Source organism: Momordica charantia (genome assembly GCF_013281855.1).
Source record: "Momordica charantia cultivar OHB3-1 chromosome 4 unlocalized genomic scaffold, Mcharantia_2.0 BLBB01000004.1, whole genome shotgun sequence".
Lineage (NCBI taxonomy): Eukaryota > Viridiplantae > Streptophyta > Magnoliopsida > Cucurbitales > Cucurbitaceae > Momordica > Momordica charantia.
Genome location: NW_028275162.1, coordinates 21,793,855 through 21,810,883, shown reverse-complemented (window position 1 = coordinate 21,810,883; position 17,029 = coordinate 21,793,855). Strand labels below are relative to the sequence as shown.

At 38.6% G+C, this 17,029-nt stretch overlaps 3 protein-coding genes and 1 non-coding gene across 4 annotated transcripts; 1 reads left to right on the top strand and 3 right to left on the bottom strand.

Moving 5' to 3' along the window:
• Positions 1-3,283: 3,283 nt before the first annotated feature.
• LOC111015671 (uncharacterized) lies at positions 3,284-6,869 on the top strand. Its single transcript, XM_022290766.2, has 2 exons — positions 3,284-3,655; positions 5,476-6,869. The coding sequence occupies exons 1-2, from the start codon at positions 3,562-3,564 to the stop codon at positions 6,390-6,392; spliced, it is 1,011 nt and encodes a 336-aa protein (XP_022146458.1). The 5' UTR covers positions 3,284-3,561; the 3' UTR covers positions 6,393-6,869.
• On the bottom strand, positions 5,121-5,221 carry LOC148212026 (small nucleolar RNA snoR111). The gene has a single exon (XR_015790562.1). It is a non-coding gene; the product is annotated as a small nucleolar RNA snoR111 (small nucleolar RNA).
• Positions 6,870-8,615: 1,746 nt separating the features above from the next.
• EMB3131 (Pentatricopeptide repeat (PPR-like) superfamily protein) lies at positions 8,616-11,194 on the bottom strand. The gene has a single exon (XM_022290757.2). It carries the CDS (start codon positions 10,925-10,927, stop codon positions 8,729-8,731), a length of 2,199 nt encoding a protein of 732 aa, XP_022146449.1. The 5' UTR covers positions 10,928-11,194; the 3' UTR covers positions 8,616-8,728.
• Positions 11,195-11,827: 633 nt separating this feature from the next.
• Positions 11,828-13,773, bottom strand: HCF153 (high chlorophyll fluorescence 153). Its single transcript, XM_022290636.2, has 2 exons — positions 13,425-13,773; positions 11,828-12,151 (listed from the first exon to the last, which is right to left on the bottom strand). Exons 1-2 carry the CDS (start codon positions 13,731-13,733, stop codon positions 12,023-12,025), a joined length of 438 nt encoding a protein of 145 aa, XP_022146328.1. The 5' UTR covers positions 13,734-13,773; the 3' UTR covers positions 11,828-12,022.
• Positions 13,774-17,029: the final 3,256 nt, after the last annotated feature.

Below are 17,029 nucleotides of genomic sequence, written 5' to 3'. Positions count from 1 at the left end.
TGGTGATAGCGTGGGCAGCTCGGAGTTGGGCCTTGCGCCTGTCCTCTTCCTTCTTCAGCAGCTCGGCCTGGGTCTCCACCTCGGCCTTCAAAATCTCCACCTCAGAGTGAGCCTTCAGTAGCTCATCCTTCATGGTGGAGGAAGCAGCCTCCAAGGCAGCAGAGAACTCCTCTTTCTCCCTCGCTGCCAGAACTTCCCTCCCATCCAGCTCGGCCTTTACGGCCAGAGCCGATTGAATGGAAGCAACAAACGCCTGAGAAAAGGTACAAAGAAGAAAGTTAGACCGAGCTACCTGTTAGGTAAATTGAGCCAAAATGGACACCAGTCTTACCTCAGCGGCGTAGTCGATGGTCCTCTGAAGAACAGACCCTGGGTCGCTCACAAATTTGGACGCCCTCCTTAGGCAGTGATCCAAACTTGCAGCCGAGATGCGGGACACCTGGTCCCTCACCCCGGCACTTGACGGCTGAACTCTGAACCGTGCCGTCACGTCGGACGTCCCGCCCATCCTGGCCTCAGGATCGTCCACCCGATCTGCGAAACTCGCAGGCAAGACCCTGCAAGCTCCGACCTCCAAGGGGGAGATCGTCTTCTTTTTCTTCCTCCTTCGCTTCAGAGGGACTTCCTCCCTCACCTCCTCGCCCAAAGGCAGGGCGTCCACCGCCTCGGTCTGATCCCTGGGGCGCTTCTCCCTCGAGGGACCCCCAGAAGACTCCAGCTCAATCACTGGGGCTGGATCTTCCGAGGCAGGCCCTGCCACGGCAGGGGTGGCAGGTTTCGAACTCTGGGCGGCCTCAAGAGCATGGGCTCGGCCTTTGGACTTGCGCTTCACGCTGCTTAGCAGCAAATCCGCAAACCATGGCTGCAAAATAAAAACAGGGGTCAACGCAAGGTTAGAGGAAAAATGGGGGAAGCAAGCTCGGCATACCAAGTTCGGAGTTCGGCCTTGAGGATTCGATGGGACGAACTGCAGGGTTGTAATCTAGCAGCCCAGACTCAAGCAGCAGCTCGTCGGTCACCAGGGTTCCGACCTTCCTACCCCTCGGAAAGCGCTCCTTGTAATATTTCAACGTGTCGAAGGAGGCTTGCGTAAGCTCGGGGACTGGTCGGATTGAAACTGCACGAGGACAAAATCCGAGTTAGACCTGAATGACAGAAAAGAAAATTACAAAAAGCAAGAACTACTCCGTACCTAGGTTCCCAAACCTAGTGGGGACGTCAAAGAAGGAACGACCTGACTCGTCCTTTGCGAGCCATTCCCCAGAAGTGTAGAACCACTTCCTCACCCATCCCTTGATGGAGGTCGGCCCCTTAACTATACCGCCTACGCCTTTCCTTGCGCACATATAGAACTGACCAGGCTTCTTAGCTATCCTTTTCGCTTCGAAGCACGCGAGGAGCTGGTCTACGTCCAACAGCTCGGCCTCTTCACTATCCCGAGCTCGTAGCCAAAAAAGGATGGCCAAAGCGAAAATGACACCCCACCCATTGGGGGCCACTTGAGCCGGAGCCAACCCAGTCCGGAAGAGAAATTATTGGACAAAAGGGTGAAGGGGAAGTCTGAGGCCGTACTCAAACATTTTGAAGTAGAGAGTGACCCATCCCTCTGGAGGATTGTCAGCTCTCTCCCCCTCCTCCGGAAGCCTGAGGAGGATGTTCTCAGGGATAGCGAACCCCCTACGAAGGGATCCGAGGTAGTGCTCAGGTATCCTAGAAGGGTATTCTAAACCCTGACCTGAGGTGGAGGCGTCGCTATCCTCCCCGTCATCGGAGAGTCTAAAGTTTTCTATCTCCTCGAGCTCGGACTCTAACCTACGAGCTAAGTCCTCATCGGATCCTGAGTTGCTGCTAAAAGAGGACGACATGGCAACTACGTTCGAAAGAGAAAGTGAGGGAAGAGACCGACCTACCAAGGGTTCGAGCTGCCTTCAGGTCGAACTCCAAGAATTCAGGGAACGTAAGGTATGACCTGAAGGATTGGGGGCATTTATAGCCCGTCGGAAGAATTTCCCCACCGTACACGTGTAATCAACGAGCGGCTAGGATCCTCCCTTAGATCCGAAGCATCGGAATATTTGAATATTCCAACGATAAATCTTCCGCGACGGTTATATTGGTGCTCCAAGATGGCTCATAAGTCATGTCCAGCTCGGACGTCGAGATCACCACTACTAGCGTTGACAGATGCTAAGTATGAGGGCCGAGGTGAACCTGGCCGAGGTTCGACCTACCGGGAAGCTCGGTGGGGGCCGATGCGAACTACAGTCAGCGGCGTGATTATCGGGCATAGTCGTCGGTCCCGAGATTACCGGGTGTAACCGACGATCCCGAGATTACCGGGTGTAACCGTTGCGAGATTAGCGGGACTACCACCCATAAGTAGAGGACTTCACTCCACGATCAGGTACGATGATTTCTGGCCTCGAACTAAACTGGGAATCCGACCTATACTGACTTGATGGTCGGAGTGCTCACCTTTTTGTGCAGGTCCGCCCAAGGATTCAGATCGGTCCGGAGGCCGAGTTCGAGCTACAATCTAGAATACACTGTTGTGCATATCTTTGCATAAACAGTATCTAATAAGCTTTTGAATTAAAGTTAAAAGTATAGGGAAAAAATGAAAATTATAAAAAAAAGGACTAAAATGAGTTAAGATTGAAAGTATAGGGACCAAAACAATATTTTAACCTTATATTAACGAGTTTTAATATAGAATTTGTGTTGAAATGGATACTTTTTAAAGTAGAATGATCGAAACAAACATTTCGAAAGTATATAGATTAAAATGAATAAAAGTAGAAAGTTAGAAAGACACACACGAACATTTAAAAAGTAAATGAACAAAAACTGAAATCACATCAACCAAAATAGTATAAGGTAAAATACATTTTTAGACCTAGGTTAGTATTCTATTTTTGACCTCCAAGTTCCAAAATCAAATAGTTTAGTTTTTAAAATTTTGAAAATAGTTCTAAACAATCTCGTCGATAATTTCTCTACAGAAACGTAACGTGGCAAATTTATATGTATACGTGGCATATTTTTCAATTTAAAATAATTTTTTATTGCTGACATGGAAAAAATTATTAAAATTAAAATATAATTTCTCTCCCCCTCCCTCCTTCCGAAACTTTTGAAATTTAGAGACCAAAGGAGTAAATCGTGAGATTGTGAAACTTAGGAATTTTATGTATTTTATCTCGTAATATTTTAACATTTTTGTAAAACTCATAAACACAAAATTAAAAAGTTAATCTTGTTATTTAACCGACCGCATAGGCAGGCAATCCACCGTCTACTCTTCTCTCACTGCTCTCTCTCTATCTCTGTGATTTCGTCAGTTCTTTCACTTTCAGCTTCCAACAGAGTTTCCCAGATACCGTCTTCTCTTCTTACAGATTTCGCGCCCTATCTTTCCATCTCCTACACTCTCTGCTTTGTTCATCCTCATCGGTTACCTTCTCCGGTGCCCCCATATGGATTCCTTCTCGATTCCTTGTCTTTTTGTCCCTGAAATTCTCTGTTGACGCTCTTACTGCGCGATTCGAATCTTTTTATGTAATGGGTAATTGGAGAGAGCGTCCGCGTAGGATTTTTCGCAAGCAGAAGCCTCCGTGGTCCGCCATAAGAAATTACGATCACGATCCTCCTCTAGGTAATTTTCTCCCTTGCCCATTTTGTGTAATTTGTATTGTGTTACTTTTTTGTCATTTCGATTTTCTTTGATCTCTTGGGCTCTGGGAAATTTTCCCACTCTTCAATTGGGTAGATGTTCCGTTTAACTTGGTTTCTTTCGTTGTTTTGTTGAAAGTGCATCTGGGTTGTTTGGTAATTTATGTTTTGAGGAGTGATTTTTATGGAAAGTTTTGTGGTTTAGGCTGTGCACAAACTTTGGAAAGAAGGAATTTAGATGGTTGGAGTTGGCAGGGGGTTTGATTGGTCCTTTGTTTTGCTTTGTACGTGTTAGGTTTTGTACCAAAAGCATGGCCCTTATCTTTTTCCATAATATTGTGATGCCTGCCCTGCAATTGTACTGGCATTGAAGTTATTCTTTTGAGTAGTTTCTGACTATAAAACTGCAATGTGACATCTGAGTGGTGGCTTTTCTTTTTCTATCAAATTTTGAAATTCTGACAAGTTTGGGTGGTGGATTACGATGGTGTATGTGATTAGAAATGGGGAAGGGGAGTGCTCCACGAGACTAGTTTAATTAGTCATATAATTAACACTCGATTAAAATTCAAACAAAATTGTATCTGGTCCCTCTTCTACTTTTTAAAACCAGCAATGTTATACGAAGGAATTTACCGGGTTTCGATGCATTTTTTGTGTATTCCTCATGTCAATCATTGTGTTTCTTTCAAGTTTCAAATAATGATCCTCATTTCATCATACATTTGAATGGTTCTTGTTCATGTTGGCCAGGCTGTTTTCATGATCTAAGATGCCGAATGTATGATGAAGCATCAAATTCAAGACCTCAATGTCTAATTTGAAATAAATATTAGATTTTGGACTAATAAGGTAGGTGTTATTGGATAAAACAGGTACCCTTATTGAGAATAAGTTGGAATTTGGATGTGTGCTAAGCATGGGGGGGTTGATAATTGAGGTGAAAGAACCAATCCCGTAGTTGAGTAGAGTGGATACTTTATCAAGGGTAAACACAGCTTCTATACCTCTTTCGATATAACTACCTGTTCCGATTATCAATCAAAATTTTCCAACCCATAGATTGTTAAGTGGGGAGGTATTTAAATCCCTGAAGGAAAAAGGGAAAGTAAAGGGATTAGGTGGCCGATTCTATAGTGACAGTGAATTTGTGGAGGGTGATGTAGTGGTGAAAAATATTTGGAAAGGGAGGAGGAATGTGAAGATTCATAAAGGGAGGAGACAGAGAGATCCTAAGGGAGAAGAGAGAGAACTGGAGAGAGAAGAAAGGGACTGAAGAGATGGAAGAGAGAGAGGAGGGTGCAACATAAACGTAGAAAAATCAATGAATAAAAGCTTTGCCACATGCCATCACTTTTTTGAAGTCTCTAACAGAAGGTTGAACTTTCAAAACTTCAAGATAAAATTTGTCTTAAGTTTTTCGATTGAAGAAGAAAACAAGAACAATAATGTGGATGAGCAACAATCGAATCGCCAACCAATTACAAATGATGACTGAAACAATATCTTGGCCTTCATTTTTCGCTGAACCTATAAAAATGTTTTTTGAGTTTTGAAAATTAGGATTAAAATGAAACCTGAACCGAACCTTAGAGATCAAATGTGCGACTTCTCCTTTTATTTGAATTTCTTCACTGATTATAAAGCATTTGGAAATATGCGATGGCGCAATTTTTATTTGTTTGAATAAGCAGAATATGCATTCTAGTAACACCTTGTTTCTTTAGGTTCCTCATCCATATTATTAATCATTCAGTGAAATTGATGGTTCTGAATTAACTTTAACTTTTCCTCTTGGTGTAGAGTTTTGGAAAGATGGTATTCCTTTATGGGAAAAGAAATTCTGCACGGAGATTGGTCGTGTGCCGTGGGGTAAAATAGTTGATTCCAAGAAGTTTATTTATTGTCATAATAATATAGTTAATTGGAATGATTCTGCTTGTGAAGAGGCATTCCATAATGCCAAAAGACGTTTTTGGGCACATACTAATGGCCATCGGTGTGACATCTATCTGCCTGATCCAGACAAATATATTGAAAAAATAGATTGGAATCCTGAAATAGATTCTGAAATGATTGAGGAACTGGATTGGGCATACTTTGCTCCTAATGTGACAGAAAGTGATGATTTGTTGGAGGGTAAAAATAAAAGGACGAAGAACTCCAGTTCTGTTTGGGCAGAAGGCCACATTGAAGATCCAGGTTATGTGGGCAATGCTTGGGAACATGGTATTCAATGCATTGCAAATACAGGAGAAGGATGGAACCAGAGGAATTTAAGTGATCCAGGGAAGGCGAACAACGATGGCAATCCTTGGGACAGTAGCGTTACCCAGGTGAATGGGGGTATAGTCGACAGTGCCTGGAGAGATAAAGTGCAACAAGGTGATACCTCCTGGAATACTAAAGGGTTTTCTAGTGATGCAAGGGGTATGGTGGACGGTTCCTGGAGAGAGAAAGTGCATCAAGGTGGCGCCACCTCCTGGAAGACTAAAGGGTTTGCTAGCGACACAAGAAATAACATGTGGGGCTGGAACCAGAAGCAGCGTGCCTGTAATTTTGATCATTATAATAGGCCTTGGAGTAATAGTTATAATCGGAATGTCAGGAATTTAACAGATAGAATACAGCCAAATAATCAAGGGAATGAACAGGGTTGGAAATATCAGTGGTATGGCAAGAGGCCAAAAGATGCAGAATTTGTTAACATTGAGTGGTAGGGATCATGGGACTGGCACCATTCCTCCCAGGAGTATGTTTCAAGTCCGTGTGTATTCAAAGCCTCAGAGATTATGAATGGTAGCTAGAGGAGTTGAATCACAACACGAATTCTGATTTTGCCCTCAACTAGCTGATCACTTCTTTTTTTGTTCTGAAACTGCAGGATCGTCCATGTTTTGTTAGTAAATTTTCAGTTTTATTTCAACAAGAATGATTACTCCAGGAATTTTGGTATAAAGGATCGTATGGATATGATATACCTGAATATGAATGGCTTGGTTCTTCTGTTCTTTTTCTTCCTTTATTCCAATGATTTATATAGGCATAGAGGGTCAATAGTTGTTGTTGTTGTTAAGATTCCCTCCCAATGCTTGATCCTTGTATTAATAGGCTCCATTAAGTTTGTATCATTTTGATTTGAGAAACCTCTTTTGGCTGGCTTTATAAAGGCAATAACAGCTCTATTATAAATCTAATTCTGCATTGTAAGTCTGATTTCTTCTCCTAAGCCAAGAACACCATGAAGCTCCATTGAATGCGTCATCTTGGTAACCTTCTCATTTGATAGCCTTGCTAGTGCTAGTGATCTCTTGTCCTCATTAACGTTTGATTATTTTCGCTCATTTTTCGTTATCTTTTTTTCTTCATATATCTTTTTCCTCAAACCCACATTCTCACTGATGTTTCTTTTTTCTCAAGAAGAATTAAGTGCCTTTTTTCAGATTTTCAGACAGACTCCGGGGCATGCACAACTTGTTCTTGTTCTTTGATCACTATTCTGAGAATTGAGATTTCCTCTGCTTCGATAGGAGGTAAACCAAGATCTGGGTATCACAAGGACGAGTGTACGAGTCCAACACGGTTAACCGCAGAAGAAGAAAGCAGTAAGTGGGAAGAAGTAAGACCCTCCTAAACATGGTTATTTTAAGCCTCCTTCTGTTGATGCTCTGTTTGCTCTGTCTCTATAATCTAAGCCTGTTTTCAGCTATTTTTCTGCCTGTAAGGTTTTTGGATGAAAAAAGGAGGCTCTCTCTTGACGATCTAACCCCAGTAGAATGGTCTGGATTCGTTAAGTTTTCAAAATGGAAAGAGAACTTTTAATCGTTTGTCGAGTCTGAATCAAAGAATTATAAGATAAGGGTTGAAATATTTTGCAAATTTGAACTAAGTTGCAAGTTTTTTAGTAGTTCTGAGATTGCAGGATGTTTGATTGAAGGAATGGAAATTGATTGATGTGTTTGGTTGTAGCAATGTTAGCTATGCACTGGCTGTAGCAAGCTTGAACTAAGTTGCAAGTTTTTCAGTTCCACCTGATAACACTTCCATTACAGAGAGATGAAAATTGATTCTGGTAGAGTTCATTTAATAACTTTTCATTTATTTAATTGGTTTGGTTTTCTATTTTTTAGAAGTCATGTTTATTTACTATCTACTAGATTTTTAAATAAACAAATAAGCATAAATAGATATCATAAGATTCTAAAAGGGATCGTGCTATGAATTGAGTTCGAGTTTTGGAGCTGATAAACATTTGTTCAAAGCTCTGTTGTAATTTGCATAGATGGAACTATCATGAATTGATATAGTGGTCAATAAAGGTCGATATAAATAGTAAAGAGCTTAGAAAAAGTGAGTTTTAATTATCCTATGAAATTAATCGAGATGCGTGTGACCTATCAATGTTGGTAAAAATATTTGGATATCATTTAAAATATTATAAAAATAAAAAAATTATAAAATATATTTAAACTAACAAATAAATATTTCGTATTAGTATTTTGTTGATATTTTTTATATTCGGTAAGTGACCTTTTATGGATTGTTTATTTCGTCTCTTTCACCCCAAAGGTGTTGATTGGACATCTTAGGGATAAAATGTCAAGACAAATTCTAAATACTAGATACTCAATACTAGATACTCATGGGCGTAATTTGATACCCTAATCTAGATATCTTTTCATGGTTTGGTAGAAAATTTTACAATTTTTTTATCAAAGACTTTGAAGGATAGAAAATTTTACAATTTTTTTATCAAGACTTTGAAGGAGGGTAGAATTTTTAGTAAAAATATTAAAGGAAAAAAAAAGTAATACAAGAATCAATCCTCATTTTCTTTAATACAACATGGTGGGGGGAGAATTCGAATTCACAACTTTTTGGTTGGAAGTATATGTCAATTACCGGTTGGAGGTATATGCTAATTACCGCTAAGCTATGCACGCTTTCGTACAAGAATCATTCAGCAAGGATTAGATAAAGAATTGTTGTTGGTAAACAATTAATCATGCAGGGGGGGTTTATTATTAAATAAATACATGCTATCTTCTCTATATTCTTAAGTTGACAACAACATAGAACCTTTGGCTTTCAATTTGGATTCAAGATTGAAAAACTTCAAACCACATCTTACCAAGTCTGCTGTCTTCTTCTTCATGTGATCAATTAACAATTCCTCACACATTATGCAGTTAGCTTCTGTCAAATGCCTGCTCTCCTTCAGATGCAAAAACACTTTCTTTCCCCCATCAACTGTCCCATACTTGGACATTCCATATATTATTGCCGAGTATGTAACTGTGCTCGGAGGGCAATCTTCTTGAATCATCTCATTAAGAACACTGATCACCGTTTCCGCTTTACCTGATTTACATACATGGACAATTGTAAGGGCGTATTTGAACTCCAGAGGTCCGCTCTCGATGTTTGCTAGGCAGTCTCTAACAAGCATCAAGACTGCATCGATCTCGCAGGTTTTGAAGAGGCCTTCAGCGAGAGAACAATAGGCAGAAATGGAAGGAACTGAACCCAACTCGACTATTTCGTTATGAAATTCACAAGCCTCTTGGATTTTCCCGATTTCGACCAAGCACGAAACAACAATGGAGTAAGTTGATGAGTCTGGTTTGAAATTTGAGCTCTTCATGTCGTCGTAGATCTCTAATGCCTTCTTTGCCTGCCCATGCTGATGAAGAGCCCCGATAATGATGTTGTATACGGCGACACTGCCATAGCCCTTAACGTTCAAACCACGAAATACCTCTAGCGCCGTGCTTATTTTGTCCTCCTTTTCTACCATAAAAGAGAGAAATCTGGAAAGAACACCATCCACAGAAAGTTCCAACTTCTTCAACAAGGACAGTAACGTCCACAAGTCTTCCATTCTTTTCGACTTCACGTACATCGTCAAAATAGGCTTCACGGTTTCAAACTCTGGCTTAAGATCCTCTCGTATGGTTAGTTGAAAGAGTTTATAAGCCTTATCGACTTGATTTATGTTACAAAGACCTTTAATGAGAGAATTATACATCCCCAAATCAGCTCTATACCCTGAATCTACCAAATCCTTCCACAAATCACAAGCCAATCCAACTTTCTCATCCTGCACAAATGCATCAATCAAGGACCCATAAATGGTTCTTCCTATCAAAATCCTCTTCTCCTTCATCACTTGAAACAATTCATACCCTTTTCCCGCCTGCCCGGCTTTGCAAAGTCCAGTAATCAGAGTCTCATACGCCATAACATCAGGCTCTACTCCATCTGCTCTCATTTCATCCCAAACTCTTAAACATCCCTCCACATTCTCCTCAGAAACCAACACCTTCACCATTGCTGTATAAGCAAACACATCCGGCTTACACAAATTTGCCCTCATCCGAGCCAAAAGCTCCAGCATTTCCTCAACCCTCCCTGCCTTGCACAACCCCTTAATCAAAATCATAAATGTGATGCTTTCTTCCACTAACCCATGTTCCTGGAAATCCCCATAAACAGATAAAGCTAAATCTAAATGACCTGTTTTGACTAAGGCATCAAGAATCCTATTATACAAGAAAACCCGGGGAATAACCCCAAATTTCTTCATCTTTTCATATACATAGTAAACTCTAAGACCCCTATTGCCATCAGAATGCATCCTAATCAGAATCTCAAACTGTTTCTCACTTGGAGGCTTACCTTGTGAATCCATGAGCTCGGGAATTTGATCAGCAGCCCTGAAGCGATTGTGGCGATTCAAGCAATAAGCAAAAGCATTATAGGAAGCGTAATTGTGATGAAATCCCTTTTGCTTCCCTGCCCAGTGGAAGAACATGGACGCTAAAATTGGATTAGAATCACGGCGATGAAAAGCCTTGAGAACCTCGGCCACAAGGTCCGGAGTAACACGGCGGAGCTTGTTGAGTTCAGAGATTACTGATGAACCCCACTTGTTTTGGTTCTTACGGAAGGCGTCGAGGATGAAGCGAGCAATGGGGGAGAGGCGGACAGAGCTGGAGAAGAAGGCCTCCGAAGCCGGCGGCGGCGGCGGCGGCGTTAGCTTGGAGAGCGCAGAGGAGGGATCAGGATCCCACTTGTGAAGATCGAAGGGTTGGGATTTAGGGGAAATGGGTTTGTGGGGGCTGGGTGGAGAGAGGGATTGGCGATTGGAGAAGAGGCCGCCATAGACGGTGGGGCGGTGCTGCTTGGGATTGCGGTGGCGGTGGCCGTAGTAGAAGTATGATTTGTGGGGTTTTGTGGGGATTTGAGGGGGCATTTGAGGGATGTGGATGCAGAAATCGCATAATTCATCCACAGTTCTCAAGAAATCTGCTCACTGCTCCTCAGGTTGAGAATCGGCAGCTCCAGTATTCTCAAGTGTCAACCCGAGAGAAGAAGGAAGAAGACGATGAGGTAAAAAATGCAATCTGAAATGCCAATGTGCAATCAATCTGAACCCTACTGGGAGGAATTAGAGCTGCATCTCTAATTTCTAACCCTAATCAACTTAGTTTTGATTTTGATTCCGTTATCATAATTTTAAATCTTTCAGGTTTACTCATCATTTGTGTTTAATTTCAATTCAACCTCCAAAATACCTACATCTTCTCTCTCTTTATATATAATTTCTTTTTCGTTTAAATACAATTTTGGTCTTAGATCTTTAGGTTGAAATGTAACCCTAAATTTATATTAAATAACTGGTATAATATTTAACAAATAAGAATTAAAACGTGTCAACTTTAACAAAGATCAATTGAGCCTATCTTCACATGCTATTGTATTAAAAAAAATCAAAACAACAAAAGTATAAAGATCAAAACAATCGTTTGCAAACATATCTCAATAGACTTCAATACTCATCTTTTCTAAGATACTAAAAATAATTTGGATAACTTCTAATAACACAATTAATGGTAATTTTATTTTTGGCCTTTTTTTTTTCAAAATTAAGTTTTTATGTTAGCCAAATTTGAAAACTATAGGATTTTTTTTAGAAACAGGACTATAATTTCAAAACAAATTTGAGAGTAAAATATAAAAATATAGTCATAATTTTTAAAGAACAAGAAGACGTAGTGATTCAATTCTGAAAAATAATTTAACCTTGTTTTTTACAACACATTTTCAGAGATAAGCGCTTTAACCAATTGAGTTTTAACAAAAAAGATACCAATTATCATTGAATTATGTTCATATTAGCGAAAAATTATTTAACTTGGAAGAATATACAACAATATTGTTAATTTTTTTTTTCTTTTACTAATGTTATTACGAAGAAAAATTTACATACAATAATAATACATGGAAGCATTCTTTGAGCCATTTCTCTACCGTCTGATTGTGGCACCTTCGAAAGCTCTGCCATTATTTACACCTCAGCTTCCCTTTTAGGGCGGTTGCGAGTTCGTGGAAGAGCAGGTTTTGGTTCGAAGGATATTTCTGAATTATCATCTTTGTTCTCCTCATCTGCTTCCATAATGGCTTCATTCAGAGTAACCTGGTTCACCAACAAATACAAACTCAAGAGTCGTTTTTCAATTACAGGAATCAATTTGCCTCAAAAACAGACCACCATACATAAAATGAACCAAGTTTTCATCCCTTTCATCACAAGCAAGAATGTCAGTGAAGTGTCATGATCAAACTCATCCAAGAGCTTCTGCATATGGTTTTTGCCATCTTCCTATTTTAATGAATTGAAAATTTTATTCTTTAGTCTCAAAGGGTGACCATGGTGGTAACAACTTGAATATTTGGAGTTACCTTCCAAAGTTCTAGGTTCAAGTCTCAGGTAGGAAACACAGTAATTTAAAATTCTTGTGTCTCGGAGCTGGGGTTTCGGGTAGGCGAAGCCTCTCGCTGATGGGCCATGAGAGCATATAATGCAAGGAATGAGGCCCTCAATAACCCGATTATCCAAGTGACCAATCATCTAATCAAATGGCCATGAACCTACAAAAGCTTTTGAGCACCAATACACATAGAGGGCAACTTCTGGGGGGATTATTGTACCATTGACACTAAAACTTACGACTCTACAGCAATGTATTAATGGGATGAGAAGTATTTCTTTTCTTTCTTCCAATAAGTACGAATATGAAAAGATAGGAAGAAGAAATGAGTAAGTGTTTAACAAATTGGTTTTGTTAAGAACAATGGTACCCAAGTATCTCTATGATGGCATGATATTATCCATTTTGGGCATAGCTTTGGTTTTGGTTTCACCTAAAACACCTATTCCAATGAAGATGTTGTCCCTTGTATATATACCCACGATCTTTTGCTTTCCTAGCCAACGACTTTGTTTGCATTCCTTATAAACCTAACCGCTCTTATCTTATTTTTAAGTGCAAGAGTTTAGTTTTCTTCTACCTGTTTTTTTTTTTTTTTTCCTTTTCATCCCACTAACTTAAGAGAGTACAACATTTACTTGACGAAGTTTCATCTTACCATTTCCCCTTTCTCTTCGTATAAGAATAAGTTAGAGCAGTTTTAGTTTTAACATTAACACTAGTTAGGAGACTAATTCTAAACATGAAGGCTAATTCAACCTTAAACACGGTAAAACATTTAATCAAACAGGTTATCTGCACCACCCACAAAGCCTCAATACGACATCAACCCTTATTTCACAGTAAACCAGTCTTATCTAAACCAAAATTGAACTACAAAAGTAAGGAAAAAGAAACAGCAACTAACAACCAGAATCACCAACAAAATTCAGTTCAGTCCCACGAACAAAAACGGATCAAAATTAGAAATAAGAGTACCTCCTCGAGAAATTTCTTGTCGAGGTTATCGCCGATTTTAAGAGCGGTGAGAACAGTGATGAGAATGAGAGAGAAGGGGATGGAGAAGGCGAAGATGTAGCTGCTGGTGCTGGCGCCGGCACGAGTGGTCAGCAGTCGCAGGCGCAGGGGTCTGGGGTCGCAGGAGAATCTGAGCGCCGGCGAGGGAGTGGAGGGTCTGAAGAACAACCGCGGAGGAGCGACGGGGAGAGGGGGAATGGGAAAGGTTCGGATTTGGAATGAGATAAGGAGCCTGGCGCTCGCCATAGCGCTTGAGAAGGGAATGGACATGGTGGAAGGCTGAAGTTGTATCGTCCATCGCGTAGTATTGGATCGGCATAGCCCTATGAGACCCTCTTTACCCACATCCAATTGAATCTAAGCGGCCCAACCCAAGGATAAGATTAAAGTCAGTCGAAAATATATGCTTTAATCAATTAAATTATAATCACGTTGACAAACCTTAGAAAAGTCGATAACTATGTTCTTGTCAAACAATAATTAGATACTTAGCAATTAGTGGTGCTGACCACAGAGAAAAATTTTACAGTTTTTTTTTAAATAGAAAAAATATATCTCTTTATTCATTTCTTTCAACTAATTATCAAAAAATTTAACGGTGGTTAGTAAATAATAAGCACTGATCCACAGTCACCTAAGTATATGCATATATATAATTGCCTTACATTGTTTTCACTCAACTTTATCACAAAACTAAATTAGGATCTAGGGGAAATTTGGAAAAAATTTGATACTATGAGAGTACTATATTCCTTTGCTTTCACTACTTGATATGTTAGCACTGTATTAAAAATGATGTGAGGTCCATTTCTTTTATTTATTGTGTAAGAAGGGAGTATGGTACTCCCATAGAAAATATCTCAGAGACAATGAAGTATCAGATAGGTAAATAAAAGATGAGATTTTGAATTAGAGACAAATTTACTTCACCATACTTTCCATTCATACGATATTTCAAAATTTACTGGTTTACACATCTTTAGTGCCATGGATTGTTTTTTTTTTTTTTCCTAGAATACTGATGTAACCAATTCTTTGAACTAGAATATTAACTAGAATTTTTAAATGGAAATTCAATCAAAGATATGATCAGTTTGACGAATATATGTTAAAAAAAATGTATAATATTCCAACAAGAAGAGGAATTTTTACCATTTCAAACTATGAGGGTGTGTTGTGCAATTATCCACAAAAGGAATAGTTCAACTTTCTTTGTTACCAAAAAGTTGATGGAACCATTCAAAGTTGGCTACAACTTTTTCTTCAAACTTGACTTCAAGTCTTTGCTAGTGGATGGTTGAGTTTGGCAACTTTTTGCTCACATGCCCTCAAAAGTTAGACTTATTATATATACCAAAGTGTTAAGAAAGAGACTAAATTAAAACATTGTTTGGTTTAGGACCACTTTGCTTTCCAAAAAATGGTCCAAATCCTTGGCTTAAATATGAAGAATGAATGAATGAAGGCTTCCATTGGGGAGAGTTTCAAATTTGAATTGTTTCAGGCCGCTCCTCCACTATGGATAATGACCATCGTCGGTTGACCGCCTGCGGCTGCGGATTCCACAAGCCTAATTTTAATTGCTTTCCACGCCTTCTCTTTAAATTTATTTATCAAAGGGTGCCATCGTACTAATGCACCATCTCTACAGTTAAGCGTGTTTGGATTAAAGTAATACTAAGTTGGATGATCACTTAGAAAGTCGTCTTGCACTTCTTTTAAGAGTCAACATGAGCATAGTTTATTGGTAATTGACACGCACTCATTACCTTAAGGTCGAATGTTTGATCCCCATATCTCTTAATTGTTGTACTAAAAAAATATTAAAAAACGTTAAAAGACACAAAATTTGTCCAGACAAATTTAGTCTCTCAACTTTAGTTTGTAAAGATTTAGTCCCTATTATGAAAAATCTCATTAAGCATAGATTTTTATCGTATAATGATTCAATTTGTAATTCATATAGTCATCAATTTATCAATCTACATGTATAAGAAACCTTATTAAATCTAAACAAAATTTTCACCAGACTAAATTGTTGTGAATAGTATAGTGACTAAATTGTTATAAATTAAAGTTTAGGGACTAAATCGTTACTTCAATGAATTTAGAGATACCAAATGTGTTTTTTTTTTTTAACATTTCAATGATTTAACTTGGTACTCCTTATAATATTCTATTTTAATCTTCAAACATTATATTCATGGTCAAAATCTTCTAATATGTTAGACATGGAACAATGTACAAGTAAAGATGCAAATCTTTGACCAGGTTATTGATGCCTTGATTACCAAACTATGATCGAATTGACAATAAAAGTACTATGTTAGTGTGTCTTGATTTTTTTCCTTCTATAGCTCAATTACATGCGGTGGTAGAAAGAAATTTGAACTTCTGACCTTTTGACCGTAGATATATATCATAACCAGTTAGCTATATTAAGGTTGACATATACATTTTATCTCGTTGATCTTTCTCTTACTACATAAATTCTCTCGCTCAAATTTTAAAATTCTTTTTTATTATTCCAAAAGTCATATCAAATCTACATTTTCCAAAGTATTCAGGTCAATTTGAATATAACTCAATTAGTTAAGGCACTATCTTCGATGAAAATAACGTGAGTTCGAATCTCCGTCCTGACATATTGTATTAAAAAAATCAAAACATTCCTAGAATTTGTTCATTAGTCAAATCCAATGACAAGTCTAATTGTTGTAACATCAAGTTCTCATATCTCCTCGCTCCTACTAGGCTACTACTACCTTTTTATATTAAAAAAAAAGTACTAACCAAATACCATAAAATATTTGTGAGACACACAATGTCACATGTAAGGAAAGATTCTTCAAGGCATTGATTGCTCTAATAACATGCAATCTTGTATTCTCTTTATCACCCTACCAAAAGAAATATTCTCCCATCTACATTTTTGGTAAGACACAAAAAAAAAGGTTAAAATACGACCTTTTGGTCGGAAATATGTACATTGACTCATTGAGCTATGCTAAGGTTGACATCAAATTATCAATTTGATTTTTATGATTTGAGTTCAATTTTAATTTAATTTCTATAGCTTTAAAAGTGTCAAATGGACCCTATAACTAGGGTTTGGTTTCAATTTTGTCCCTATAATTTTATAAATTTTAATTTGATTCATACAATATAGTTAACCTCACAAACCATTATCATATAAAATATGTGGCATGATATATGTCTATGTATGAGCCAACATTTTCTATTTAGGCGAGAAAAAAAAAAGAAAAGAAAATATGTAGGTTTTTTTTTGGCGAGAGAGGCGATTTTCAAAGTTCAATCAAACCACAGTGACCAAATTAAAAATTAGTAAAATCATAAAAGCCAAATTGAAGTTAACTCCAAAACACACAACAAAATCCCTACCAACAAGGTGTCATATTTTTATTTATGGTCGGAACGAAGATGAGTGCTGACATGACATATACGGTTTAGCACCTAAAATGTTGTTCATGGTAAAAAGTGGGATGCTAGAAGGATTTGTTGGCAAAAAAGCTTAAACTTTTTAGTTATTGATTTGAGTTGGTAGG